Source organism: Salmo salar, chromosome ssa25 (assembly GCF_905237065.1).
Source record: "Salmo salar chromosome ssa25, Ssal_v3.1, whole genome shotgun sequence".
Classification (NCBI taxonomy): Eukaryota; Metazoa; Chordata; class Actinopteri; order Salmoniformes; family Salmonidae; genus Salmo; species Salmo salar.
Genome location: NC_059466.1, coordinates 28,480,765 through 28,508,150, shown reverse-complemented (window position 1 = coordinate 28,508,150; position 27,386 = coordinate 28,480,765). Strand labels below are relative to the sequence as shown.

At 42.5% G+C, this 27,386-nt stretch overlaps 1 protein-coding gene across 2 annotated transcripts; it reads right to left on the bottom strand.

The window, feature by feature from the left end:
• Positions 1-3,946: 3,946 nt before the first annotated feature.
• On the bottom strand, positions 3,947-27,012 carry LOC106586504 (neuroligin-4, X-linked). 2 transcript variants are annotated; one of them, XM_014173887.2, is made up of 9 exons: positions 26,590-27,012; positions 23,361-24,015; positions 22,761-22,913; positions 16,786-16,971; positions 16,365-16,645; positions 9,198-9,359; positions 8,663-9,024; positions 8,393-8,539; positions 3,947-6,596 (listed from the first exon to the last, which is right to left on the bottom strand). In XM_014173887.2, the coding sequence occupies exons 2-9, from the start codon at positions 23,845-23,847 to the stop codon at positions 5,777-5,779; spliced, it is 2,598 nt and encodes an 865-aa protein (XP_014029362.1). In that variant the 5' UTR covers positions 23,848-24,015; positions 26,590-27,012; the 3' UTR covers positions 3,947-5,776. The 2 variants fall into 2 exon arrangements, with proteins under 2 accessions (XP_014029362.1, XP_014029364.1); XM_014173889.2 differs by having other exon boundaries at positions 16,365-16,630; positions 26,590-27,010.
• Positions 27,013-27,386: the final 374 nt, after the last annotated feature.

Below are 27,386 nucleotides of genomic sequence, written 5' to 3'. Positions count from 1 at the left end.
TCACTTCACAGCTATTTTCAGGTCTCTCCAGAGATGCTTGATCTGGTTCAAGTCCGGGCTCTGGCTGGGCCACTGAAGGACATTGAGAGACTTGTCCTGAAGCCACTCCTGCATTGTCTTGGCTGTGTACTTAGGGTCGTTGCCCTGTTGGAAGGTGAACCTTCGTCCCAGTCTGAGGATCTGAGCACTCTGGCGCAGGTTTTCATTAAGGATCACTCTGTACTTTGCTCCGTCCCTGCCACTGAAAAACATACCCACAGCATGATACTGCCACCACCATGCTTCACTGTATATATTTATTTTTATTTAACCTTTATTTAACTAGGCAAGTCAGTTAAGAACAAATTCTTATTTACAATGACAGCCTACAACAGCCAAACCCAGACGAGGCTGTGCCAATTGTGCGCCACCCTATGGGACTCCCAATTACGGTCGGTTGTGATACAGCCAAGTTTGGTGCCAAGTTGCCTCCAGACGTGACGCTTGGCATTCAGGCCAAAGAGTTAAATCTTGGTTTCATCAGACCAGAGAATCTTGTTTCTCATGGTCTGAGAGTCTTTAGGTGCCTCTTGGCAAACTCCAAGTGGGCTGTCATGTGCCTTTTAATGAGGTGTGGCTTCCATCTGGCCACTCTACCATAAAGGCCTGATTGGCGGAGTGCTGCAGAGATGATAATCCTCCATGAAGGCTTTCCCATCTCCACAGAGGAACTCTGGAGCTCTGTCAGAGTTACCATTGGGATCTTGGTCACCTCCCTGACCAAGGCCCTTCTCCTCCGATGGCTCAGTTTGACCGGGCGGCCAGCTCTAGGAAGAATCTTGGTGCTTCCAAAGTCTTCCACTTTAGAATGCTGGAGGCCACTGTGTTCTTGGGGTGCTTCAATGCTGCAGACATTGCTTTGGTACCCTTCCCCAGATCTGTGCCTCAACACAATCCTGTCTTGGAGCTCTACGGACAATTCCTTCAACCTCATGGCTTGGTTTTTGCTCTGACATGCACTGTCAAATGTGGGGCCATGTATAGACAGTTGTGTGCCTTTCCAAATCATGTCCAATCAATTGAATTTACCACAGGTGGTTCCAATCAAGTTGTCGTAACATCTCAAGGATGATCAATAAAAAACAGGATGCACCTGAGCTCAATTTCGAGTCTCATAGCAAAGGTTATGAATACTTATGTAACTAAGGTATTTCTGTTTTTAATTTTTGATACATTTGCAAAAATTTCAAAAAAACTGTTTTCGCTTTGTCATTATGGGATATTGTGTGTAGATTGATGGAAAACATTTATTTAATCAATTTTATAATAAGGCTGTAACGTAACAAAATGTGAAAAAGTCAAGGGGTTTGAATACTTTCTGAATGCACTGTATATCATAAGGTATCTAATTGTAATTACAGTTATTTTGAAGACCAATGTATCCCTAACTACAACAACATTTTGAGTCACGGTTACAGAAACATTTGACTTACTTTGACTGTGATATGTTATTTTTTTTTATCAACCTTGGTTGAATGCACTGACTGTAAGAATGCCAAGCTAAATGATCAAAATGTAAATATTAAAACATGCAAAGAACACTGGATAATATGTTGCTGCGTGGGTAATTCCAGTAATATACCTGTAAATTAGATTACCATAAAATGGATTACTGTAAAATAAATGACAGTAACTTACCGGCCAATTGCTGCCATAAATTACTGTACATTTTACATTAAATGTTTTACAGTGCAATATCTCCTCTTTTACACTCAGCTCTCGTTGGTATTCTCCAGGGCAGAGGGGAGAAATCATGACTGATTCAGTTTGAAGGTTTTTCTCTGAAAACGGCTGGTCTGCTCCTCAGCTACTGTGATCCTTCAAGATCAGCTGAAGGGCATCAGATAACCACACAGCCATTTAGTAGAGAGAGAGAGAGAGAGAGAGAGAGAGAGAGAGAGAGAGAGAGAGAGAGCGAGAGAGGAGAGAGAGAGAGAGAGAGAGAGAGAGAGAGAGAGAGAGAGAGAGAGAAAGTGTGTGTGTCCTGAAAAACAGTGGGTTTGTTTATGAACATCAGGATTTTTATTCCAGAAGACAGAATACCTATGAGAGTATAGTATCAGGCCTTTGGAAAGTATTCAGACCCCTTGACTTTTTCCAACATTTTTTTTCCAACAAATCTTATTCAAACATGGATAAAAAAAAGTTTCTCAAACTAGACACACTAATGTACTTGTCCTCTTGCTCAGTTGAGCACCTCCCAATCCTCTTTCTATTCTGGCTAAAGCCAGTTTGCGCTGTTCTGTGAAGGGAGTAGTACACAGCATTGTATGAGATCTTCAGTTTCTTGGCAATTTCTCGCATGGAATAGCCTTCATTTCTCAGAACAAGAATAGACTGACAGGTTTCAGAAGAAAGTGCTTTGTTTCTGGCCATTTTGAGCCTGTAATCGAACCCACAAATGCTGATGCTACACATACTCAACTAGTCTAAAGAAGGCCAGTTTTATTGCTTCTTTAAACAGAACAACAGTTTTCAGCTGTGCTAACAGATTTGCAAAAGGGTTTTCTAATGATCAATTAGCCTTTTAAAATGTATAAACTAGGATTAGCTAACACAACATGCCATTGGAACACAGGAGTGATGGTTGGTTCTAAGTGACCCCAAACTTTTGAACGGTAGTGTAAGTAATCAGATCCTTTGCTATGAGAGTTGAAATTGAGCTCAGGTGCATCCTGTTTCCATTGATCATCCTTGAGATGTTTTTATAACTTGATAGGACATGATTTGAAAAGGAACACACCTGTCTATATAAAGGTTTCACAATTGTTAGTTCATGTCAGAGCAAAAACCAAGGAATGTCCCGAGAGTTTCGAGACAGGATTGTGTCGAGGTGCAGATCTGGGTAAGGATACCAAAACATTATTGCAGCATTGAAGGTCCCCAAGAACACAGTGGCCTCCATCATTCTTAAATGGAAGAAGTTTGGAACCACCAAGACTCTTCCAAGAGCTGGCCACCCGGCCAAACTGAGCAATCGGGAGAGAAGGGCCTTGGTCAGGGAGGTGACCAAGAACCCGATGGTCACTCTGACAGAGCTCTAGAGTTCCTCTGTGGAGATGGGAGAACCTTGCAGAAGGACAACCATCTCTGCAGCACTCCACCAATCAGGCATTTATGGTAGAGTGGCCAGATGGAAGCCACGCCTCAGTAAAAGGCACATGATGAAACCAAGATTTAACTCCTTGGCCTGAATGCCTGAACGTCACATCTGGAGGAAACGTGGCACCATCCCAACGTTGAGGCATGGTGGTGGCAGCACCATGCTGTGGGGATGTTTTTCAGCGGCAGGGACTGGGAGACTAGTCAGGATTGAGGCCAAGACGAACGGAGCAAAGTACAGAGATCCTTGATGAAAACCTGCGCCAGAGCACTCAGGACCTCAGACTGGGGTGAACGTTCACCTTCCAACAGGACAATGACCCTAAGCACACAGCCAAGACAATGCAGGAGTGACTTCGAGATAAGTCTCTGAATGTCCTTGAGTGGCCCAGCCAGAGCCGGACTTGAATCTGATCTAACATCTCTAGAGAGACCTGAAAATAGCTGTGCAGCAACGCTTCTTATCCAACCTGACAGAGCTTGAGAGGATCTGCAGAGAAATGGAAGAAACTCCCCATATACAGACTCGATGCTGTAATCGCTAACAAAGGGTGTTTAACAAAGTACTGAGTAAAGGGTCTGAATGCTTATATAAATGTGATATTCCCATTTTTTATTTGTAAGAAATTTGCAAAAATTTCTAAACCTGTTTTTGTTTTTGTCATTATGGGGTTTTGTGTGTAGATTGATGAGGGGGAAAAAACGATTTTAAACAATTTTAGAATAAGGCTGTAACGAAGCAAAATGTGGAGAAAGTCAAGGGGTCTGAATACTTTCTGAAGGCACTGTATATGAGAAACATATGAATGGTAAAATACTGATACTTTATTTAACAAAATGGAGCAGAAAGTTCATACAGTACATACAGCAAAGACTCCTTCCATCCGTTAAGGCAGAAACTGAAAATATTTTGAAAAAAATAAACCTTTTAATCTAGCCTATGGTAGTATTTAAAATAAGATTCATTGTTTCAGATCCACTATTTCAGCTTTCAGTGTATGATTTCATATTAGTTTTATTTTATGGTTCAAAAAGCTCACAAAAAATCGGGACGGATTTTAATCGCAACGTTTTAGACTTCAGTATGATTGAATTAGGGTCTTGGGTCAACTGATCAGTTTTGTCTCTGGGAGACATGGTGGAAGCAGGTAGGGTCAGGATCAGGGTTAGAAGACAGGGTTAGAGGTAAGGGGTCAATAAGCGTAAGGACTGAAATAAGAGTTCATAGACAGGTTGAGGTTAGGATGAGGGTCCAAGTTAGGATGCAGGTCAAAGTTAGGATGAGGATAAGGTTAGAGGTCAGGGTCAGAGGTTACAGGTCAGGGGTATGGACAAAAGTAAGGGTCCATGGTTGAGAGATGGGGCCAAGGACAGACCCAGTTCAATTTCGGGACAGGTCAGTTTCAGATCAGGGAAGAGGTTGGGCATAGATGTGGTCTGGGTTAGTGTTAGGGTCAGGGTTTACATCTTGTTAGATGTGGTCAGGGTTAGTGTTAGGGTCAGGGTTTACATCTTGTTAGATGTGGTCAGGGTTAGTGTTAGGGTCAGGGTTTACATCTTGTTAGATGTGGTCAGGGTTAGTGTTAGGGTCAGGGTTTACATCTTGTTAGATGTGGTCAGGGTTAGTGTTAGGGTCAGGGTTTACATCTTGTTAGATGTGGTCTGGGTTAGTGTTAGGGTCAGGGTTTACATCTTGTTAGATGTGGTCAGGGTTAGTGTTAGGGTCAGGGTTTACATCTTGTTAGATGTGGTCAGGGTTAGTGTTAGGGTCAGGGTTTACATCTTGTTAGATGTGGTCAGGGTTAGTGTTAGGGTCAGGGTTTACATCTTGTTAGATGTGGTCAGGGTTAGTGTTAGGGTCAGGGTTTACATCTTGTTAGATGTGGTCAGGGTTAGTCAAGCGTCAAATTACATCTTATTCTGGGGACCTATACATTTATAATCAACTCAAATTAAAAGCTACGGTCGTTAAATAACATATTTGAATGCAATAAAACAGTAAAAGCTTTAAATCTTACCATCTTTTCTCCATTATGTTTACAAGTTATTTACATATTTGAACAGACTGCTGGTTGGTAGATCTTCGGACTGTTGAACTTGTTATTGTTGAACCATTCAGAGGAATTTGTCCCAGGTGCTATGAATACAGTCTGTTTCTGTCCCTGTCCATCTGTCTGTCCATCTGTCTGTCTGTCTGTCCTTCAGACCACATCCCTGGCCTGGCTGAGCACAGAGCTGCAGGGAAAGTTGATCCTCTGAAGGATTTCATTGCAATTGAAATATTCTACATTCACATTTCACAGGTTCTTCAAGTTGTTCCCAGAGGGTTCAGTCAGTAGTCTGATCTGGACATCACAGCAGCCCCGCTCCAGGGCAAGTCACATGGCAACTTTGGCCATTTCGGACGCAGCTTATAGAAGCAATGTTTCCATGATGTATGGACCAAATTGGCAGCCATATTGGATGTTCTCATTTATAATGTTCTTTTTACTGATGCACATTATTTCATCTCCCAGAGTTCATCACTTCTGCTCCCTCATTGTTCTATTCATGCAACACGGCAGACTGGATCGTTCCGCCATCTTAGGTGCTGGAGAAACTATCCTGCTTCGTTCTGCCCCATCTCTGTCTGTGGTTATACGCGTGTGGTAGAATGTGTGTGTGTGTTGGGGTGTGTGTGCGTGTGTGTATGGGGCAGGTGAGTGTTACTGTAAGGACTATAGCACTGCATGGGCTGCACCCCCACAACAGATCCAGGGGTCATGGGGGTCATGGGGGTGGCAGGGTGAGAGCCAGGGGTCATGGGCAGGGACCTGGGGGTCATCAGAGGCACGTCGTCAGGGGAGCGTCTCAGGGTCAGGGTGTAGTCAGGTGGACAGGTCAGTCGCAGGGTGTCCAGAGTGTTGTAGATGTCCTGTGTGTCCAGCGTGTCCAGAGCCTCCAGTGTGTGGTGTATGTTATGTGTGTCGTGTATCTCCAGCGTGTTGTGTTGGTGCAGAGCCTCAGCCTCCAGCTGCTTCAGAAGTCCCTCCCCCTGCAGCTGGTGTGTGATGTCAGCGTTCATGATGTCACGGCGTGGAGGTGGGCGTGGCAGCCTCCGGTGTTCCATCTTGCGTTTGTCCTTCTTGTAGAGCAGAGCTGCAAAGGCCAGGATGTTGAGGAAGAGGAGTGAGGCTCCCACTGCAATGGTAACACTCAGCTCAGTGGAGTAGTCCTCCATAACGGGGTGGGGGACCTGGAGCTCCTCCCCCTGCAGTGCTGGAGCCTGGGGCGTGGCCGGGGGGTTGGGGTGGCGCGTGCTACCCAAGCCCAGGCCTTTAGACAGCCGCTTGGTGTAGGAGTGGGGGGTGGTGTCCTGGGGAGGACTGTGGGTTGCAGAGGACACGTACTGCAGCAACTCGTTGATGTTGTGGAGGTGGGGCACCAGCTGTAGCCAGAAAGCTGTCTTGGCGGCCCTGGAGTCAGAATCATCATCCATACAAAGAAAAAATACATTTCACAAGGAATCGGATAATATACACAATAAAGTAAGATAACATCATACATTATAAATTATAGTTATTATACATTAAACAGTCAGAAGGGGAAAGTGGCAAGTGCTGCTAGCATGAAGTGCTAACACTGCAAAGTGGTTCATTATACATAATTTAACAAGATATGGAAGCAGCAAGATATCTGTTGCTCTTGGAAAGGTAGGCAAAGAAATACCTACCTGTAGTAGTCTGTGATAATCTGATCTACCTGTAGTGGTCTGTGATTGTCTGATCTACCTGTAGTGGTCTGTGATAATCTGACCTACCTGTAGTGGTCTGTGATAATCTGATCTACCTGTAGTGGTCTGTGATTATCTGATCTACCTGTAGTGTTCTGTAGTGGTCTGTGATAATCTGATCTACCTGTAGTGGTCTGTGATAATCTGATCTACCTGTAGTGGTCTGTGATTATCTGATCTACCTGTAGTGGTCTGTGATAATCTGATCTACCTGTAGTGGTCTGTGATTATCTGATCTACCTGTAGTGGTCTGTGATAATCTGACCTACCTGTAGTGGTCTGTGATAATCTGATCTACCTGTAGTGGTCTGTGATAATCTGATCTACCTGTAGTGGTCTGTGATTATCTGATCTACCTGTAGTGTTCTGTAGTGGTCTGTGATAATCTGATCTACCTGTAGTGGTCTGTGATAATCTGATCTACCTGTAGTGGTCTGTGATAATCTGATCTACCTGTAGTGGTCTGTGATAATCTGATCTACCTGTAGTGGTCTGTGATTATCTGATCTACCTGTAGTGGTCTGTGATAATCTGATCTACCTGTAGTGTTCTGTAGTGGTCTGTGATAATCTGATCTACCTGTAGTGGTCTGTGATAATCTGATCTACCTGTAGTGGTCTGTGATAATCTGATCTACCTGTAGTGGTCTGTGATAATCTGATCTACCTGTAGTGGTCTGTGATAATCTGAGCTACCTATAGTGGTCTGTGATAATCTGATCTACCTGTAGTGGTCTGTGATAATCTGATCTACCTGTAGTGGTCTGTGATAATCTGATCTACCTGTAGTGGTCTGTGATAATCTGATCTACCTGTAGTGGTCTGTGATAATCTGAGCTACCTATAGTGGTCTGTGATAATCTGATCTACCTGTAGTGGTCTGTGATTATCTGATCTACCTGTAGTGTTCTGTAATGGACTGTGATAATCTGATCTACCTGTAGTGGTCTGTGATAATCTGATCTACCTGTTGTGGTCTGTGATAATCTGATCTACCTGTAGTGGTCTGTGATAATCTGATCTACCTGTAGTGGTCTGTGATAATCTGAGCTACCTATAGTGGTCTGTGATAATCTGATCTACCTGTAGTGGTCTGTGATTATCTGATCTACCTGTAGTGTTCTGTAATGGACTGTGATAATCTGATCTACCTGTAGTGGTCTGTGATAATCTGATCTACCTGTAGTGGACTGTGATAATCTGATCTACCTGTAGTGGTCTGTGATAATCTGATCTACCTGTAGTGGACTGTGATAATCTGATCTACCTGTAGTGGTCTGTGATAATCTGATCTACCTGTAGTGGACTGTGATAATCTTATCTACCTGTAGTGGTCTGTGATAATCTGATATACCTGTAGTGGACTGTGATAATCTGATCTACCTGTAGTGGTCTGTGACTATGTGATCTGTCTGAAGTGGTCTGTGATTATCTGATCTACCTGTAGTGTTCTGTAGTGGACTGTGATTATCTGATCTACCTGTAGTGGTCTCTGACGCGTGGCTTCAGGCCGATGTGCAGGTACAGCTGTTCCTTGGGGGTGTACTTGGCCCAGGCCACCTCCTCAAAACGGTTGGGTTTGGTGTGGATGAACTTGGTGTCCTGGGGCACCGGCTGGTTAGGATCTCTGAGACACAGCACAAACACAATCAGAAAACGTGATCTTAAAAGTGAACTGTGGTTACTTTACCATTCATTAGAGGAAAGTAAGATATTTCTTAGCAAAGGAGTTAGACGAGATTTTTCTCACCCTGTCTTGGCGAAGTTCGTCCAGTATGTCATGACCACGGCGCTGAGCATCACATCGTTCTTAGAGAAGTTACAGTTGAAGAGGTCCGTTGGGCCGATCAGCGGCAGACCGAACACATACGGCACCTCATCTCCATGAGCGGAGTCAGCCCAGGCGGGCGATGCGTCACTCTGACAGTGGTGGTAGAAGGAGTAGAAATATGTTGGCGATCCGTACTGGGCGTGGAGGTCTGCTGTGGCCACCGCCGGCGCCACCCACTGGTGATCAGTAAACAGCGCGACTAGCGTCTTCCGCCGGGTTTCAGGGTTCTCCCGGTCGGCCCAGTCTGTGTACATGAACTTGATGCTCTCTCTCAGTGTGTCCTGCCGCAAGGATAAAAACAAGGCAAAAAAAGACCTTGTCAATAAAGCACATGAGAGCATAGACAGATTTCAGTATGCAGAGTGTAGTTCTACTTTTTGCTGAACATATTCTTTGCCCTCCAGCACATTGCGTAGAAACACTGGATGGGCATATACATTTTCCTACAGCCTACCTTCCCCTCTGGGTAGCCGTAGAGACTGTCCACGAAGTCTGACACGGCAAAGTCAAAATCGTCGCTGGAGACACCGTCCTCACTGTCCACCATCCCGTCAACGAACTGAAGCCCCTCCCCCTGGTTCACACCCAGCATGATGTCGTAGTTGAGGAACTCTCCCTATGTGTGACGAACAGGGTTGACAATAACAGTATTATGCATCCTTAACCCTGACTCAGAACCAAATCTTGCTAAATCTAATAAACCATATTTTATTATTAACTTTTATTTAATCAGGGGAGCCAATTATATTATAATTATTTTTTACTCCATATACAAACTTATACACACGAACATCAACTTACAGACACACAAAAAATGAGCACATATCATCTGCCCGGACCCGCATGCTAACACCTCCATCCCTAGTGCCTGATCACACCTCCATCCCTAGTGCCTGATCACACCTCCATCCCTAGTGCCTGATCACACCTCCATCCCTAGTGTCTGATCACACCTCCATCCCTAGTGCCTGATCACACCTCCATCCCTAGTGCCTGATCACACCTCCATCCCTAGTGCCTGATCACACCTCCATCCCTAGTGCCTGATCACACCTCCATCCCTAGTGCCTGATCACACCTCCATCCCTAGTGCCTGATCACACCTCCATCTCTAGTGCCTGATCACACCTCCATCCCTAGTGCCTGATCACACCTCCATCCCTAGTGCCTGCATTATTGTTTGCTACTTGGCCTGCAATTGTATCGATTTGTTTTTCTCAGTTGCCCATGCTATTTAAATATTTGAATAATAAATCAGTGGATTTTTCCATTGTGTTAATGATGGCGGATTGATTTATTTCCAAGTTTTTACAATACGTTTTTTCAAGTGATGAGAAGAGAATCGTCCAGCCCACTGGTATCTTACTACACCCCAATATGCCATGTCTTGAAATATGCAGATAGACGGATTAAAAGTAAGTTTACATTGAAATACTTCTGACAGCAAACTTTATAGCTCCGCCCACAACTTCCGGACTTTATAGCATTCCCAAAAAGCATGGATTATTGAGTCATTATTAGTTTTACACGTAAGACATGAATTTTGTATCTTGTATAAAAAATTCTATACAGTAGTTTATACCTCCATCTTGTACCAACATCAGTTCTTTATAAGACTTGATTCCAATAGTTTATATATTTTTCTAAAAGACAGTCAGTTGGATATGCCCTCTGCAAGGTTTTGTATATTCCCTATAATTTGAGCATCTGTTTCTGTAACTTTTAAGTTGCATATATTTAAAACTACTGTATCTTCATTGGTCAGTCCAAAATTACTTTTTAATTCTGTCATGGAAATAGATTCATTTTCTGTTACCAAGTCATTTAGGGTTTCTATGCCTTTAGTTTTCCATGTGGACCAATTCATCTGTGAACTCTGAAAAGCTATCCAAGGATTGTTCCATAAGGTTGTGTTTTTAGGGAATAATATTGTTTCTTTTTCTTGGATATTGTTATAGTGTTCTTAACTATGAAGTTGATTCTGGGGATGAGCATCTGCATCTTCAATATGTACCCATTGTTCCTCTTTAGTGCATTTAACCATATGTTGCAAATAACAGCCCTGGGTAGTGAGTTGATACAATTCCATGTCTGGAAGGTTATAACCACCCTCAGACTTAGGAAGATGTTAAACTTTCTTTTTTATTCTATACATTTTATTTGCCCATATAAAGTCTGTTATCTCAGTATACTTTTTAAAGAATGTCTTCGGTGCGGTACTTGGTATTAAATACAAAAACATTGGCAGCCATGCCATTCTAAAGAGGTTTATTCTACCTGTAAGATTTATGGGAAGATTTTTCCATTTAATTAGACCTGCTTTCATATTGTTGAGTAATGGAATAAAGTTATCTCTATATATTTGTTGTTACTTATTAAGCATCCTTAATATTTCATATTTTTTGTGGTCCACTTAAAGGATTCCTGTAGATCGTGACTTATTCTTTTACTTTTTCCTAATGCCATTATTTCATTTTTTCCCACATACACTTTTGATCCTGAGATTTTTGAGTATTCATAAAATATTTTTTGCAAAAGGGGGCATTACGTTTTCAATATTGGTCAGGTATATCAGGAGATCATCTGCAAATAAGTTTATTTTTATTCATGTTTACCAATACTGATACCTGTTACGTTTGGGTCCTGTCTAATTCTTTCTGCAAGTAGTTCAATAGCCAGTGCAAACAGGAGTGGGGAGAGGGGGCATCCCTGTCTTGTGCCCCTTTCTAAAGCAATTTCAGCAGATAATGTATTATTTGTGTATATTTTGGCTTTAGGACATTCATGCAATATTTTTTATAAATCTATTATTTCAGCTGGAAAGTTGAAAGCTTCCAAAGTTGTGAATAGAAAATATCATTCAAGATGGTCGAAAGCCTTTTCGGCATCAACAGCCATTATTGATAAATGTAAATTTTGTTTTTTGGGGTATTGTATTAAACTGAAACATGTTCTTGTATTTGTTTGTGTATATTTTCAATAAACCCTGTTTGATTAATATATACTGTATCAAGTCTGTTAAGACTTTTGCCATTCTATTGCTTATAAGCTTTGTTATTATTTTATTGTCACAATTTATTAAACTTATGGGTCTATAATCAGCAGGGGACTGTCCAGGTTTTCCTGGTTTTAATATAACTGAAATAACTGTTTGATACATGAAACTAGGAAGTATTGAATTGAGTGAAATGTGCTTTGTCATTTGTGTGGGGCTATTTTGTCCCAAAACGTTGAATAGAATTCTATGTGAAAGCCATCCATTCCTGATGCTTTTCTCCATGTGAATGTTTTAACAGTATCTAATATTTCTTCTTGGGTGATCTCTGTTTTTTCGATGGTGTCCTGAGGACATAAAATAAAATATAAAAACAAGTACATTACATTAGAACATCACAGGCATCATTAACAAATTATTAAAGTCAATCAAAACAATTGCACACCTCAGTGAACTCATTCATCATCAGAGTTTTAAACTGCCCTAGTGGCACCAGGGAATCCAGGTGTAATCAATTTTGTAAGTGATTCCAAAAATGTGGAGCATTAAAACAAAAAACAGATTTACCTAGTTCGGTGGAGACCAACCCTGTGAACGGGTTTGGTATCTCATGTTTTTATACTTTAAAAAACGAAGTTAGGTAAGTCAAGAACTTGCATAGTAGAGCTTTGAACACAAAAAGGGACTAATGAAGTGATCTATGAGACTTTAATGAGGACCAGCCAACCTTTTAATACAGGATGCAGTGATGCGTATTACACCTATCACCTATGATAAAGCGAAGGGTGCTATGGTAGACGGCATCCAAAGGGTTAAGAGTAGTGCCTGCTGCATTCCAATAAATGGTGTCACCTTAGTCAAGCTCTGGCAGGAAAGTTGACTATACAATCTGCCTCTTGTTGTTCAGGGAGAAGATTGATCTATTTCTATAAAAGAAGCCTACTTTAAATGTCAGCTTCTTAACTAGCTCATCCATATGTTTTTTTAAATGTCAAATTATTATCAGTCCAAAAGCCCAGATATTTATAGGCGGAAACCTGCTCAATGACCTGTGAATGACCCAAGCCCAGCTCAGTTAATCCCTACCATTGTGTCGCTGAGTCATCATAATGCTTTAGCAAATGTACATTATACCAGGGGCATTGGTAGACACAACGTAAGTAACCTAATTTATGTCCCTCTAACTGCCCTGAATGCCTCTGCTGATCCTACAGCTATTGTATGCAGCAATCATGTGTCTATGAACCAGATTTATGCTGTTAGCACTGAGGCGGTGTGCCCTAGTAGGAAGTCCACTGTGTGCAGGTCACCCTGCACTAACTTAATACCATGAGAATGTCTACTTCTGCTAAACTTCCCAGTAAAGCAATGAAAAGAAACAAGCCTCACAGAAAAGTGCTCAAAATAGCCCATGTTAACATATGTAGCTTATGAAACAAGGTTCATGAAATTAATAACTTGTAGTAACAGATTACATTCATTTTCTGACTATCTCTGAAACTCACTTAGACAATACCTTTATTGATTCAGTGGTAGCAATACAAGGTTATAACATTTACAGAAAATACAGAAATGCCAGTGGTGGAGGTGTTGCTGTTTATATTCAGAACCACATTCCTATAAAGATTAGAGAGGATCTCATGTTAAATACTGTTGAAGTAATATGGCTACAGGTTCATCTGCCTCATGTAAAGCCCATTCTTGTGGGAAGCTACTATAAGACCACAGAGTGTTAACAGTCAGTAGTAGCTGGATAGCATGTGTGAAATGCTTAATAATGTATGTGTCAAGTTCGTTGTATGAAGGAGCGGACCAAAGCGCAGCGTGAGTTTCGTTCCACATCTTTTATTTTGAATGTGAAACTTTGCAAGACAACCAATAAACGATAAACAAACAACAAACCGTGACGAACGAGGTGCAACATGTACTAACTCAAAATAATCTCCCACAAACACAGGTGGGAAAAACAACTACTTAAATATGATCCTCAATTAGAGACAACGATGACCAGCTGTGCCTCTTATTGGGCATCATCCAAAAACCCCAACATAGAAAAACAGAAACTAGGTCAGGTCACGCCCTGACCTACTCTACCATAGAAAATAAGAGCTCTCTATGGTCAGGACGTGACAGTATGCTATATCAACAGAGAGATATATTTTCTAGGCGATTAAAATATGGCTTTCATCAAGCTGCCCACTCAAGAAAAAGCTTCAAACTGTAACCAGTGCCTGCAACCTGGTTCAGGCTATCAGTCAACCTAACAGGGTAGTTACAAACAGCACAGGAATTACATTTACAACATGTATTGATCACATATATACTAATGCTGCAGAAATATGCTTGAAAGCAGTATCTAGCTCCATTGGATGTAGTGATCACAATATAGTAGCCATATCTAGGAAACCCAAAGTTCCCAAGGCTCGTGTATAGTGTATAAGATGTCATACAATACATTTTGTAGTGATTCCTATGTTGTTGATGTAAATAATATTTGTTGGTCTGTGGTGTGTAATGAGGAGCAAACAGACATTGCACTTGAAATTGAAATTAAATTGCTTATCCCAGTTACTAATAAGCATGCACCCATTAAGAAAATTACTTTAAAAACGGTTAACTCCCCGTGGATTGATGAGGAATAGAAAAATTGTATGGTTGAGAGGGATGAGGCAAAAGGAATGGAAAATAAGTCTGGCTGCATAACCGATTGGCAAACGTACTGCAAATTGAGAAATCATGTGACTAAACTGAATAAAAAGAAGAAGAAACTACACTATGAAAGATAAATGACAAAGAACAATAGTAAAAAGCTTTGGAGCACCTTCAATGAAATGTTGGGAAAAAAAGCAAACTCAGCTCCATCATTCATTGAATCAGATGGCTCATTCATTACAAAACCGACTGATATTGCCAACTATTTAAAAAAAATTATTGGCAAGATTAGCAAACTTAGGCATGACATGCCAGCAACAAATGCTGACACTACACATCCAAGTATATCTGACCAAATTATGAAAGACAAGAATTGTACTTTTGAATTCTGTGAAGTGAGTGTGGAAGAGGTGAAACAATTATTGTTGTCTATCAACAATGACAAGCCACCGGGGTCTGACAACTTGGATGGAAAATTGCTGAGGATAATAGAGGACGATATTGCCACTCCTATTTAACATATCTTCAATTTAAGCCTACTAGTATGTGTGTGCCCTCAGGCCTGGAGGGAAGCAAAAGTAATTCCGCTACCTAAGAATAGTAAAGCCCCCTTTCATGGCTCAAATAGCCAACCAATCAGCCTGTTACCAACCCTTAGTAAAGTTGTAGAAAAAAATTGTGTTTGACCAGATACAATGCTATTTTACAGTAAACAAATTGGCAACAGACTTTCAGCATGCTTATAGGGAAGGACATTCAACAAGCACTGCAGTTACACAAATGACTGATGATTGGCACAGAGAAATTGATGATAAAAAGATTGTGGGAGCTGTTTTGTTTGACTGTTAGTCGGCTTTTGACATTATCAATCAGTCTGCTACTGGAAAAACTTTATGTGTTATGGCTTTACACCCCCTGCTATATTGTGGATAAAGAGTTACCTGTCTAACAGAACACAGAGGGAGTTCTTTAATGGAAGCTTCTCCAACATAATAAAGGTAGAATCAGGAATTCCCCAGGGCAACTGTCTAGGCCCCTTACTTTTTCAGTCTTTACTAACGACATGCCACTGGCTTTGAGTAAAGCCAGTATGTCTATGTATGCGGATGACTCTACACTATACACGTCAGCTACTACAGCAACTGAAATGACTGCAACACTTAACAAAGAGCTTTCAGAATGGGTGGCAAGGAATAAGTTAGTCCTAAATATTTCTAAAACTAAAAGCATTGTATTTGGGAGAAATCATTCACTAAACCCTAAATCTCAACTAAATCTTGACATGCCACCAGAGGTCTCTTCAAGTCCAGAACATACTATTGGAGGTGCACAGTACTACATAGATCCATGACTACATGGAACTCTATTCCACATCAGGAAATTGATTAAAGCAGTAGAATCAGATTTAAAAACAGATAAAAACACACCTCATGGAACAGCGGGGACTGTAAAGCAACACAAACATAGGCATAGACATATGCATACACACATATGATAACATACGCACTATACACACACACATGTATTTTGTGTTGTAAATATGTGGTAGTGGAGTATGGGCCTGAGGGCCCACACTTAGTGTGTTGTGAATTCTGTAATGAATGTATTGTAATGTTTTAAAAATGGTAAAACTGCCTTCATTTTGCCAGACCCCAGGAAGAGTAGCTGCTGCCTAGGCTTTAAATCAACCTCAGTAGGACACCTTTAGTAATATCGAGGAAACTTGACCTGACACCATCAGAAAGCACACATTGTGTCCTATCTGACAGATAGTTCCTAAACCACTTGCAAGACGCCTTGGATAGGTCTATAAATATGGCAGCACAGTGATTCCTATGATCTAAGCAATTTAATATATAATTTAAGACAAGCGCAGCTGTTGAAATGGTGCTAAGGCCAGGTCTAACATTTTAAGAATAACTTGTAATACATGTATAATCTATATAAAACATAGAGTGTTCTATATTTTCTCACCTGCTCCATGAGTATCTGGGGGTCATCAGGGATGACATCACCGTCGATGACAGGTCCGAAAGCGGTGTGGTATTTAGCTGGAGTGATATTCTGTTCCACCAGCTCCTGGTAGGTCTTCCCCTGCAGGCAGACGATCAGCTCTGATGAGTCCTCCAGGCTGCAGCCCACCTTGTCCCCCAGCAGCCTTGCATACTTCCCTGGCTGGTAGTTGACCGCCCAGCTGGACAGGGCTGTCCCACTCTGGATGATCGCCTTCTGGAACAGATCTGATACACAGCATGCTGACAGAGGTTAGAGGTCAGAGGTTATGGGTCAAGAATTGGAGGTGACTCTTTGAGAAGTGTGACCAGGCTGACAATTAGAAGTTAAAGGTCAAGGGTAAGGGTTCAGAGGTTGGGTTCAGGGGTTAGAGGTTACTTACCCTCAGAGTAGTGGGACAGAGTTAGCAGGCTGACACAGGAGGCTCCAGCCCCGGAGCCAAACACGGTGACTCTGTCTGGGTCTCCGCTGAATGCAGCAATGTTCTCCTTCACCCAGCGCAGAGCCTGGATCTGGTCCAACAGACCGTAGTTGCCTTTAGCTGCCTGGTCACCCGTACTGAGGAAACCTGAGGGAATAACACATATAAAATACACAACAATATAGAAGGAAAGTCTAGTAGATATTAGAGTAAAAATATATATATAACACAACAAACAGAAATACAGTGCATTCGGAAAGTATTCATACCCCTTGACTTTTTCCACATTTTGTTACGTTACAGCCTTATTTTTTAAATTGATTCAATTATTGTTTTTCCTAATCAATCTACACAAAATACCCCATAATGACAAAGCAAAAACCTTTTATTTTTTTTATTTTAGCAAATTAAAAATTGAAATATGACATTTACATAAGTATTCAGACCCTTTACTCAGAACTTTGTTGAAGCACCTTTGGCAGCGATTACAGCTTTGGGTATTCTTGGGTATAACGCTACAAGCTTGGCAGACCTTTGGGGAGTTTCTCCCATTCTTCTCTGCAGATCCTCTCAAGCTCTGTCAGGTTGAATGGGGAGCATCACTGCACAGCTATTTTCAGGTCTCTCCAGAGCAGAGGTCGACCAATTAATCGGAATGGGCGATTAATTAGGGCCGATTTCAAGTTTTCATAACAATCGGTAATTGGCATTTTTGGACACCGATTATGGCCGATTACATTGCACTCCACGAGGAGACTGCGTGGCAGGCTGACTACCTGTTAGGCGAGTGCAGCAAAGAGCCAAGGTAAGTTGCTAGCTAGCATTAAACTTATCTTATAAAAAACAATTAATCTTAACATAATCACTAGTTAACTACACATGGTTGATGATATTACTAGTTTGTCCTGCGTTGCATATAATCGATGCGGTGCCTGTTAATTTATCATTGAATCACAGCCTACTTCACCAAATGGGTGATGATTTAACAAGCGCATTCGCGAAAAAAGCACTGTCGTTGCACCAATGTACCTAACCATAAACATCAATGCCTTTATTTAAAATCAATACACAAGTATATATTTTTAAACCTGCATATTTAGTTAATATTGCCTGCTAACATTAATTTCTTTTAACTAGGGAAATTGTCACTTCTCTTGCATTTTGTGCAAGCAGAGTCAGGGTATATGCAGCAGTTTGGGCTGCCTGGCTCGTTGCAAACTGTGTGAAGAACATTTCTTCCTAACAAAGACCGTAATTAATTTGCCAGAATTGTACATAATTATGACATAACATTGAAGGTTGTGCAATGTAACAGGAATATTTAGACTTAGGGATGCCACCCGTTAGATAAAATAAGGAACGGTTCCTTATTTCACTGAAAGAATAACCGTTTTGTTTTCAAAATGATAGTATTCGGATTTGACCAAATTAATGACCTAAGGCTCATATTTCTGTGTGTTATTATATTATAATTGAGTCTATGATTTGATAGAGCAGTCTGACTGAGCGGTGGTAGGCAGCAGCAGGCTCGTAAGCATTCATTCAAACAGCACTTTCCTGCATTTGCCAGCAGCTCTTCGCTGTGCTTCAAGCATTGCGCTGTTTATGACTTCAAGCCTATCAACTCAGGAGATTAGGCTGGCAATACTATAGTGCCTATAAGAACATTCAATAGTCAAAGGTATATGAAATACAAATGGTATCGAGAGAAATAGTCCTATAATAACTACAACCTAAAACTTCTTACCTGGGAATATTGAAGACTCATGTTAAAAGGAACCACCAGCTTTCATATGTTCTCATGTTCTGAGCAAGGAACTTAAAAGTTAGCTTTATTACATGGCACATATTGCACTTTTACTGTCTTCTCCAACACTTTGTTTTTGCATTATTTAAACCAAATTGAACATGTTTCATTATTTATTTGAGACTAAATTGATTTTTAATTATGTATTATATTAAGTTAAAATAAAAGTGTTCATTCAGTATTGTTGTAATTGTCATTATTACAAATATATATATAAAAATCAGCTGATTAATCGTTATCGGCTTTTTTTGGTCCTCCAATAATTGGTATCGGTATCAGCGTTGAAAAATCCTAATTGGTAGTCCTCTACTCCAGAGATGTTAGATCAGGTTCAAGTCCGGGCTCTGGCTGGAGCACTCAATGACATTCAGAGACTTGTCCCCAAGCCACTCCTGCGTTGTCCTGGCTGTGTGATTAGGGTCATTGTCCTCCTGTTGGAAAGGGAACCTTCGCACCAGTCTGAGGTCCTGAGCGCTCTGGAGCAGGTTTTCATCAAGGATCGCTCTGTGCTTTTCTCCGTTCATCTTTCCCTCAATCCTGGCTAGTCTCACAGTCCTTGCCACTGAAAAACATCCCCACAGCATGATGCTGCCACCACCATGCTTCACCGTAGGGATAGTATTGGCCAGGTGATGAGCGGTGCCAGGTTTCCTCCAGACGTGATGCTTGGCATTCAGGCCAAAAAAGTTTAAAATTGGTTTCATCAGACCAGAGAATCTTGTTTCTCGTGATCTGAGATTCCTTTCGGTGCTACTTGGCAAACTCCAAGTGGGCTGTCATGTGCCTTTTACTGAGGAGTGGCTTCCATCTGGCCACTCTACCATAAAGGCCTGATTGTGGAGTGCTGCAGAGATGGTTGTCCTTCTGGAAGGTTCTCCCATCTCCACAGAGGAACTCTGGAACGCTGTCAGAGTGACCATCGGGTTCTTGGTCACCTCCCTGACAAAGGCCCTTCTCCCCCGATTGGCCGGGCGGATAGCTCTAGGAAGAGTCATGGTGGTTCCATACTTCTTCCACTCAATATGTTGGAGGTAACTGTGTTCTTAGGGACCTTCAATGCTGCAGACATTTTTGGTACCCTTCCCCAGATCTGTACCTTGACACAATTCTGTCTTCGAGCTTTACGGACAATTCCTTCGACCTCATGGCTTGGTTTTTGCTCTGACATGCAGTGTCAACTGTGGGACCTGATATAGACAGGTGTGTGCCTTTCCAGATCATGTCCAATCAATTGAATTTACCACAGGTGGACTCCAATCAAGTTGTAGAAACATCTCAAGGATGATCAATGGAAACAGGATGCACCTGAGATCAATTTCGAGTCTCATAGCAAAGGGTCTGAATACTTATGTAAATAAGGTATTTATGTTCGGTTGTTTTTATTAATTTACATACATTTCTAAAAACCTGTTTTCGCTTTGCCATTATGGGGTATTATGTGTAGATTGATGAGGGAAACATTTTATTTAAACCAACTTAGAATAAAGCTGTAATGTAACAAAATGTTGAAAAAGTGAAGGGGTCTGAATACTTTCCGAATGCACTGTATCGTATTTAAAAAATACTTTTCATCAAAGACATGAACAGCAGGATGTAAATATGGACTTAGAACTAAAGGCCGATCTCCACTTCAAACTAGGTTTGATTCCTTACAATTATGGGACTAGTAGGCTCACTGGGGATTGGTTAATACGGCAGATACTTATAAATGTCTCATTAATGATTTTAATAAATCAATAATAACAAGTATTACAGTATGCCGTTATAACCTAAACCTAATCCAGTAAGTGGCTAAAGTTGCGCACTAACCCTTATACTGTAGAACAAATTAATTGTCTAAACACAGATTGACAGACATGTTTTACAGTGTAGCCAAACCCTGAGGACCCTGGGTAATGTGGTGACATGACTCAGTGACTGATGATGTCATGTGACCGTTGCTCACCACCCTCAGTCAGACCTGGGGTAGACCTGGGACAGCAGAACATCAATGTGTCACTGAACACATGCACACGCAAAATGAGTGTGTCACTAATTCACATGCCACACTAGGGACATGAGTGTGTCACTAACAGGATGAACTGGAGTGTGTGTGTGTGTGTTACTGAGGGCTGAGCCACAAGATACATGTGACCTTCAATGATTATAAATCAGATCACTTAGCCCTCCTCTTCTCCCCTCTTGTTTTCCTCCTCCTCCCCTCCCACTCTTTTCCTCTTAACCCTTCCCGCACTACCTCTTTCCCTAAATCACCTCCTCTCCTCCTCTCTTACCCTCTCTCTCATTCCCTCCCCCTCTCTTACCCTCTCTCTCATTCCCCACCCTCTCTTACCCTCTCTCTCATTCCCTCCCCCTCTCTTACCCTCTCTCTCATTCCCTCCCCCTCTCTTACCCTCTCTCTCATTCCCTCCCCCTCTCTTACCCTCTCTCTCATTCCCTCCCCCTCTCTTACCCTCTCTCTCATTCCCTCCCCCTCTCTTACCCTCTCTCTCATTCCCTCCCCCCTCTCTTACCCTCTCTCTCATTCCCTCCCCCTCTCTTACCCTCTCTCTCATTCCCCCCTCTCTTACCCTCTCTCTCATTCCCCACCCTCTCTTACCCTCTCTCTCATTCCCCACCCTCTCTTACCCTCTCTCTCATTCCCTCCCCCCTCTCTTACCCTCTCTCTCATTCCCTCCCCTCTCTTACCCTCTCTCTCATTCCCTCCCCCTCTCTTACCCTCTCTCTCATTCCCTCCTCCTCTCTTACCCTCTCTCTCATTCCCTCCCCCTCTCTTACCCTCTCTCTCATTCCCTCCCCTCTCTTACCCTCTCTCTCATTCCCTCCCCCTCTCTTACTCTCTCTCTCATTCCCTCCCCCTCTCTTACCCTCTCTCTCATTCCCTCCCCCTCTCTTACCCTCTCTCTCATTCCCTCCCCCTCTCTTACTCTCTCTCTCATTCCCCACCCTCTCTTACCCTCTCTCTCATTCCCTCCCCCTCTCTTACTCTCTCTCTCATTCCCCACCCTCTCTTACCCTCTCTCTCATTCCCTCCCCCTCTCTTACCCTCTCTCTCATTCCCCACCCTCTCTTACCCTCTCTCTCATTCCCTCCCCCTCTCTTACCCTTTCTCTTATTCCCACCCCTTCCTTGCCTCACACCCTGCTTCTCTTATCTCAATTCAATTTAATTCAAAGCGCTTTATTGGTATGGGAAACATATATTTACATTGCAAAAGCAAATTAAATAGATTTTTTTAAAGTGAAATAAATGATCAAAAACGAACAGTAAACATTACATTAAAAAACGTTTCAAAGGAATAGACATTTCAAATGTCATATTACGGCTATGTACAGTGTTGTAACGATGCGCAAATAGTTAAAGTACAAAAGGGAAAATAAATCAACATAAATATGGGTTGTATTTATAATAGTGTTTGTTCTTCACTGGTTGCCCTTTTCTTGTGGTAACAGGTCACAAATCTTGCTGCTGTGATGGCACACTGTGGTATTTCACCCAATAGATATGAGTTTTTTTTATCAAAATTTGATTTGTTTTCGAATTCTTTGTGGTTCTGCGTAATCTGAGGGAAATATGTGTCTCTAATATGGTCATACATTTGGCAAGAAGTTAGGAAGTGCAGCTCAGTTTCCACCTCATTGTGTGGGCAGTGTGTACATAGTCTGTCTTCTCTTGAGAGCCAGGTCTGCCTACGGCGACCTCTGTCAATAGCAAGGCTATGCTCACTGAATCTTAACATCGTCAAAACCTTCCTTCATTTTGGGTCAGTCACAGTGGTCAGGTATTCTGCCACTGTGTACTCTTTATTTAGGGTCAAATAGCATTCCAGTTTGCTCTGTTTTTTGGTTAATTCTTTCCGATGTGTCTAGTCTCTCTCTCTCCTCCTTCTCTCATAAAAGCTTAATTTAACCCTACCTACTGTGAGCCATAAACACAAAGCTGATGGCTCTCCTCTAACCAGGCGTACACACAGATGAATCTGGCTGTGTACAGGCTGCTAGCTTCTCAGTGGCAACACAGACCGATGACATTTCAACCAGTGAGAGAGTAAGCCAGAAAGGTGATTAGGAGGAATCTCACGATGATGATGGTAAAGATGACGACAACGCTGATGAAGAAGTTGACTAACCCAGTACTCCCAGCCTGTAGTTGATTGTGATGACAATGACGTTTCCATAGCTAGCGAGGACACTGCCGTCCATCATGTTGCCGCTCCCTTCAGAATAAGAACCTCCATGGACATACACCATCACTGGCCGCAGACCGCCCTCATCATGGATGTCTGGAATCCCACACACACAAGCCAGATTTTCAGAGCGTTCAACAGCTCTTGCAGTATGCAAAGAAACATATGTGGGTGCATGCATAAATATGTAGAGATGGATGCATACACCCGCCAACCCCTCTTTACGCTTCTGCTACTCTCTGTTCATCATATATGCATAGTCACTTTAACCATATCTACATGTACATACTACCTCAATCAGCCTGACTAACCGGTGTCTGTATGTAGCCTCGCTACTGTTATAGCCTTGCTACTGTATATAGACTTGCTACTGTTTTTCACTGTCTTTTTACTGTTGTTTTTATTTCTTTACTTACCTATTGTTCACCTAATACTTTTTTGCACTATTGGTTAGAGCCTGTAAGTAAGCATTTCACTGTTGTATTCGGAGCACGTGACAAATAAACTTTGATTTGATTGTGTGTGTGTGTGTACTGTACATACCTTCCTCAGTAGGGACGTATATATTGAGGTAGAGGCAGTCTTCACTCTGCTGTGCCAGGTATGCGCTGGCTATGTCCAGGTTGGCAGAGTACCAGAGAGGTAACATCTCTGTCAGCAGGCTGTGTTCCTCTACAGGCTGGGGGCAGACAGGGGAGAACTGGGTGGCGTTCCTCACCCCCGGCCAGGACAGGGGGGGCTCGGGGGGCTGGAAGCGTCTCTCCCCGGTGGGGGGGCGGGCGTAGGGGACCCCCAGGTACTGGACCACAGGGCCCAGCAGGTCAGAAGGCAGGGGGGTCAACAGACCCCTCAGTCTGCCCTGGGATGTGGTGATGACTGACTGGCTAGCAGCAGGGGGGAGGGACAGGACAAGGGAGAGGAGAGGGGGGAGGATGCCCCTCAGTCTGGACAGGGACAGGAGCATGGAGAGGACACACAGTAGAGAGGAGGGCAGAGAGGGGATAAGGTTGGGGGTAGACGGGGGAGACATGTGGGAGTGTCGGCGTTCGGTTTAGATCAGGACTCCGTCTGAGAGTCTAACACACGCTCACACAGCCCTGCTCAGTTTTGTGTGTGTGTGTGTCTCAGAATATGTCTCTCTCCTCCCTGGGTCAGCCAGTCACCTCCCGGTTCTCTTCGTACAGTCACACTGTTCTGCCTGGAGGGAGGGAGAGAGACAGAGACAGACAGAGAAAAAGAGACAGAGCTTGAATTATATATACATACCGCATGTACAATGGTTCTCCTCCAAGCGTGCGGTCTGAACTTGGAAAATTCCCTCTTCTACTGCCAGTTGAAAGAAAATCATGCAAGTTTTGACACAGCCTAGTCTGAAAGAGTACAATACCACAAATAAAGGCGGACTTAAAGTATAGACATGAAGACCCCATTAAAACAACATGACTGGCCAGGGAGAACAGGCTGCAACCTCTCAGGGTATAGAGTGGTAGAAACTGAGAGACATTTTCTCCTCTCATGCTCCAACTGAAGAGAAACTGAGAGCAATCTTGGTATAATTTTACATTGCAGCAAGTGGCGACCTGTCATTTTGAGCCCCACTTGTTTTTTGTTGCCTGTTTTGCATATCATTTTGGCAAACAATGTAAAAAAAAAATGTATTGAGTTAATAAAGCCGCATACAAACATGCAAGTGCTTCAGCCTAGCTCAGTGCTTTCTGTGGTGTAGGGGCAGCTAGCAGAAAATACAGAGCATAGGGGTTGGTCATCTTCTCTAGTTGTGCCGTGATTGGCTCAGTGTTCCTTCACTCATGGGACACTACATCACCTCAAAATCTACAGGGAGAGATAGAAATTTCAAGCCCCCTTGGGTGCTGCCATAGATTTACATTTGAAGTGCACATCCAAGAAGGCTCAAGGTTATTGGCCACAGATAAAATGATGTCAAATCACATTATATCTACCGTAGCTTTGATTGAACTGATCATGTCAATATAATACTTTCAAAATCTTAGCTAGCAGGCTGGACAAGCAGTCATCATCATGACAAAATTTGCCCACAAGAAGGACCGCCGCACCACCTTCCTGTTCAAGTGAGCACAACAGTGATTCCAAAAATGTATTGTACGTTGCTGCATAAATAATGTAATATGCCAGGGAGATATGTATACTGTAGCTAAGAAAGTAATACTACGTGTATGTTGTGTAGTAAGCTGTTAGTAGCCCATGTGTCACACCCTAATAATGTGGTCCCTTTCCCCCTCAGAACTTAGCCTACTGTTCTGACTTGGTGGTGCACATGTAGCCTATAGCCTGTTTTAGAGAAATGTCATCATTGAATATTGAAACCGCTTTCATTGTCTGCTTATATGCCCCCTTTATTTATTCTAAGGTTCTGACTTGGTGTACTGGGAGAATACGTTAAGAACGGCCCATGATCTGAATTCTGTCGCTGTACATTTCAAAAGTGCTGAACAAATAGTTGTATTGACTACGTCCGTCTTAGCTCGTCATAGTTTGTACATCTCAATTGTCAGTAGAAATCGCATTTGTTTAAGCAAGTCAACCATATCAGCTAAGTTTTTTAAAAAGGCAGTAAATGAGGCTGAATGAACTGTTTCGCTGCCAGACAAGGCTCCGCTGATAGCCAGGTGTAGCAGTGGTAAGGATTCACTCCATGGTGCTGAAAAGAAAGCTCTGCTGTTGGGACAGCTTTATGTAGGCCCTAACAGTTTGTGGGCACCGTTTGTCACCGTTATAGTGCAATTAATGTACTGTTTAGTGTTGTGTTGTGTAGTGGCTTTGCTGGCATGCATCTAAAAAAAATGTGGGGAGTTAGCCCCACCAAGACTTACATGCTTAAATCGCCACTGATTACAGCACAGGATAAAATGGTAATAGCATTGCAATATGATGGTAACAAGTTATAGTTACTCACCATTAGGGCATTATTTTGCCCAGTTACCACTTAACTTCAGTGTAATGATCTATATTATTATTTCAGTGGAATAATAATTTGTGCCTACATTCAAAATCGACATGCCAACAGTCTTGGAGCTGGCAGCACAATATGTGCTAGTTATTGCAATTGTCATTAATGTAATTTCCTTATTGTAATTTTTGTTAAATATCAGTCGTTGGTTTCTAAATCTCAGAACCCCCCTGGCCTTTCGGGGAAATTAGTATGAATGTTTATAACGTCCGCACAAGTAGTTGTTGTTTCTATAGCATTGATATTGTATTGGTCGTTCGAATTCGTGCCAATAAAGGTAATTTGAATTGAATCGATTTTAGAGAAAGAGATGTAGAGAGCGCGCGCACGCGCGCGCGAGAGAGAAATTAATATGTAACATTTAAATGTTATCTCTTGGCTGTGACTGGTACTGCAGCTGCATCATCAGGTATCCTATATCTGGCCCTGTATCAGCTGCATATGGCTGGATATTTTAATCAGAGACCATTCCTCTCCATTCGCTGCAGTGACACCCCCCAGGTGCTACAGGGGCCATGACACCGGCTGTGTTGCTTAAATCATGACGTTTAGACTCAGGACATGTCTAAAGAAAATCAACCTGTTATCCATCTGAAATCCAGCTATATATCTATTATATACCACCAATAGTGAAATACATTCTATAGCGGGGTTTTAGTCACAACAATTTGACTGTGAAGCGCAACATCAGATGAATAGTAATGAGCGTACTGTAGCCTACAGGACCCCCCCCCCCACACACACACACACACACAGTAGAACATGGTGATAAATGAGACTCACCGACACACACGTCATTGCTCCATTGGTCTGTTCACGCAGCTGCTGCAGTAAAAATGTCAGCTGACAGAGCGTTTCATTTCTCACTGCGAAGAAAGCTGAAAAGAAGATGGGGAGAGAGGACAGGGGAGCAGCGGTGAGAGAAATCCTGGGACCGTGTGTCGATGACTGCAGAGCCTCGTGCACCAGCGACGTGCCTGGGGTAAATTCCACCGATGCCGTGAGCTCCCGGGAATAGCCTAAGTATTTGTGGTCTGAACCCCGCAACAACTGAATACCGTACAGGACGTGATTATCGTTAACAGAAGAAAAAACTACGACGTCCACATCTTTCTCGCTCTCTTTCTCCCTCTCCCTCTGTCTCTCTCCAGATGCTATTGGACAGTGTTGAATGGAGCCTGCAGCCAATAGATTCATGCACCCTCATCAGCTGGGACAGACACACACACACACACACACACCACAGGACAGGCTATCAGTAATCACAACAACACAGCCCATCTTAGCTTCTGAATCCATGTTGGGAGAACTGTGTCTCAGACAAGATGGAACATAAAATGAATGGGATATCTTCAAAATACTAGGCTTTGCCAAAACCACACATTGTATCATTGCAGCACCAAGGTAAAATGCATACAATCACACACACACAGCTTCGTGACAAACAACCTTCAATCAAACAATCAAACTAAGTCACAAGATGACATCACATTAGTGTGTTTTTCTGTCTCCAATAACTACCCTATGTCTGTATTCTTTCCTGGGGCCATTCCGGTGGACAGTGGTGTGTGTGTGTGTGT

What these genes read in the sequence shown, in the direction of transcription:
- LOC106586504 (XM_014173887.2), bottom strand. Translation starts at nt 23,847, where the DNA reads ATGTCTCCCCCGTCTACCCCCAACCTTATCCCCTCTCTGCCCTCCTCT. An exon ending in ATACGTCCCTACTGAGGAAG is followed by an intron (nt 22,914 to 23,360) that starts GTATGTACAGTA and finishes GTGGGATTCCAG; the next exon opens with ACATCCATGATGAGGGCGGT. An exon ending in CGCGTCAGAGACCACTACAG is followed by an intron (nt 6,597 to 8,392) that starts GTAGATCAGATA and finishes TTCTGACTCCAG; the next exon opens with GGCCGCCAAGACAGCTTTCT.